Source organism: Ipomoea nil, unplaced genomic scaffold (assembly GCF_001879475.1).
Source record: "Ipomoea nil cultivar Tokyo-kokei standard unplaced genomic scaffold, Asagao_1.1 scaffold0176, whole genome shotgun sequence".
Classification (NCBI taxonomy): Eukaryota; Viridiplantae; Streptophyta; class Magnoliopsida; order Solanales; family Convolvulaceae; genus Ipomoea; species Ipomoea nil.
The window spans coordinates 2,002,590-2,005,469 of NW_017616604.1; the positions used below are offsets into that span (position 1 = coordinate 2,002,590).

Genomic DNA, 2,880 nt, shown 5'->3' on the forward strand with positions numbered 1-2,880 from the left:
AATGTATGTAGCAGTCTCAAGTAAGTAATTCTAGGGGATTAAAAATTTTGATACGTGGGGATAATGTATCATTTGTAAGTAAGACTGACAATGTCGTATACAAAGAAACTTTCAATAATGTGTAATACAATGCAATGTTGATCGTTTTTTCAGTAATTATTTCATATACTATTCTATTGTTTTTTTTTACACTACTGTTAATTTCTTATATATATCATATGTCCGTGTATCGCACGGGTGCAACTACTATACTGTATAAGGAAAGACTTCACGTCAACCTCAACCAATACATACATGCATTTGTTGGGAAAATGCCTGCATGAGTAGCTCAACTAGTTATAGAGGTAAAAGTTTAGAAGAATGGTCAGAGATCAAGTCTCACCAGCAATATAATAGTGTAGCCTCTATGGTTAATGTTCAGTTGAGTGGCTGTGGGTGTGCTGCTCAATCGCATAAACTTTTTCAGAATGTGATCCACGTTTCTCTCCTTTTACCTAGCTTTGTGGACAACAGCATATTTGTGGACAGCATTGCTAAGGTTGTTGAGCTTCTAATAGAATAAATAACCCATGCAATACAAGCTATAAACACACAGATTACAGACGCCTAAAACACTGCATTCCTAAACCTTCAACCTCTGTTGCCTGAGCATATATATATTTACGCGCTACTGGAGAGTCGCCGGAAATAACTTTTAAGGGAGTGTTCTCCGGGAGTGTTCTAGAGAACACGACACAGTGTTGCTTCCTATTCGCACACCTCAAATTTCTTTGTTTCTTTCCTGCTTCTGTCGACATTGTCTACCCTCAAATCACAACATCAATATCGCATACCACACACCATTCACGAAAATGACTACATTTTATTGAACGGATTTATCGTACTATACGGAATTAATATAATTCAATGCTTTTCGACGAATTTCGCGATCTCTGAAAGAAGCCGTTCGGTTTCGGAACCGGTGACTGGATCCATGTCGACGGCGACCTTGTTCAGATAAAAGATGTGACCCACGCCGGAGTTAACCAGCAGTTCTATGTCCTTGTTGGCCTCCTTCATGGCTTCATAGAACTCCATCTCCGTGTCCTTTAGAAGGTCGTACTCCGCCACGCAGTACAAGTACGGCGGCAGTTTTAGGCCGGAGATCGGCGGCGCCCCGCTCCCCATTGGGCACGTTATGGGGTGGTCTTTCGTGGAACCTTCTGGAAGACCAAAGGCTAGGAATTTGTCCAGCATAAACAGCGTCAGGAACGGCGTTTCCGGCTGCTCGAGTTCGGATTTGCTCCGAGAAGAGCGGCAAAATCCCGGGTGGATCAGGATTGCGCCGGCGAGCCTCAGCGGGGCAAGATCGTCATTTCCGGCGCGAGCCGCCACGTGGTGAACTATGTTAGCGCCGGAGCTGTCTCCGACGAGGAATACTTTGTCGAAGTTTCCGCGATCGCTGAGCCACGGCTCACGCGCCTCGCCCCGGGACAGGGCTCGGAGCCAGAGAAAGGCGGCGTACCCGGTTTCAGTGGCGGCGGGGAGGCGGTTATCCGGGCCGAGTGGGAGATAACAGGACACGACTATGGCGTTCGCCACACGCGCTAGGCGGGTGTAACCGGCGTAGTACATGTACCAATCAGCTTGGGTAATGCAAAACCCGCCGCCGTGAAAGTGCAGTATGATGGGCAACTTGTCGCCGGCGGCGACGGTGGCAGCGGCGCAGTCTTTCTCGGGGAGGTAAATTCGGACACGGCGGCCGGAGTTCTCATCGATGGTGACGTCCTTGGTGGCAACGCCGTCGACGAAATTGAGGTGGGGAGGGGCAGGCTCAGCCATGAACTTGACCTCCGGCGGCCCGGTCCAAGTCCGGTCGACGGAGCCGTCATCGTAAACCCTCAGCCAACCGGAAACCTCGTCGACAACCTGCTTTTGCTTTTTAGGTGTCGGGAAGGAATCAAAAGATTGAACAGTGTTCATGGCTGGCTGCTACTTAGTTTAGTGGGAAGATTTGATAGAGTGTGATGATATATGAGGATGGGCAACGTTCACAACAATTTATAACAGTGGAAATGGTTGTTGGTTGGGTATAAGTATTTTGGGTGGGGTGGGGTGGGGTGGGGTGGGGTGGGGGAAGTGGGTGGTTAGGGTGGTTACTGGTTAGTGAACTCTAAAATGGGGTAAACACAATTATCAATTTGCTTACTCAATTAAAATGTCGTGCACCATATTTTTAACATGCACTAAAAAATTGTACTTTTGTTTTAAGTTGTAAATTATGTTGCCAATGAACTCTGGTCTTCGGTGGAGGCCAACTATTGACTCTTTGTGCTTCATTAGATTAAGAAAGTTGATGGGGTGTGAACTCCGTGGGCTCAGACCCAAGGAAAAAATAGATAAAGCACAGACGAAGAAGAGAAGCCTAAGAAGAAAATGGAGCAAGCCCAAAAGAGATACGAGCCAAACCGAGAAGTCGGCGTGGGTAGGAGGTCGGCCAAAACTAGCCATTAGCCCATTTACTACCCTATTTATCTACCCCACCATTCTTAACCTCCTACTTATTACCCAACTAAAAGCCATTAATCTCCATTTATTACTCATGAGAAACCCTTTAACACTCTTCCGTTGCCAAAACAAAGTGCAACCCCCACTACACATTATCATTCTTAATGACCCATTTACTTGGCTATTATTTCCCCATCATTAACCTAATTATTATTCCCTTGAATCACCCAATGGCTAGCTCTCATTCTCTAAACTATAAAAAGGAAGAGAAAATACAAGAGGGGGGGCATCACGTTATTCACACATGGGAGGACTCTCCCAAGAAGACCACTCATCTATACACATGGAAGGACTCTTCCACACCATTCCACCACTCTTCCTTCTATTATTCTT

The 2,880-nt window shown here is 46.2% G+C and overlaps 1 protein-coding gene across 1 annotated transcript; it reads right to left on the reverse strand.

Moving 5' to 3' along the window:
• Positions 1 to 842: 842 nt before the first annotated feature.
• On the reverse strand, positions 843 to 2,059 carry LOC109177038 (probable carboxylesterase 17). The gene has a single exon (XM_019326378.1). It carries the CDS (start codon positions 1,960 to 1,962, stop codon positions 904 to 906), a length of 1,059 nt encoding a protein of 352 aa, XP_019181923.1. The 5' UTR covers positions 1,963 to 2,059; the 3' UTR covers positions 843 to 903.
• Positions 2,060 to 2,880: the final 821 nt, after the last annotated feature.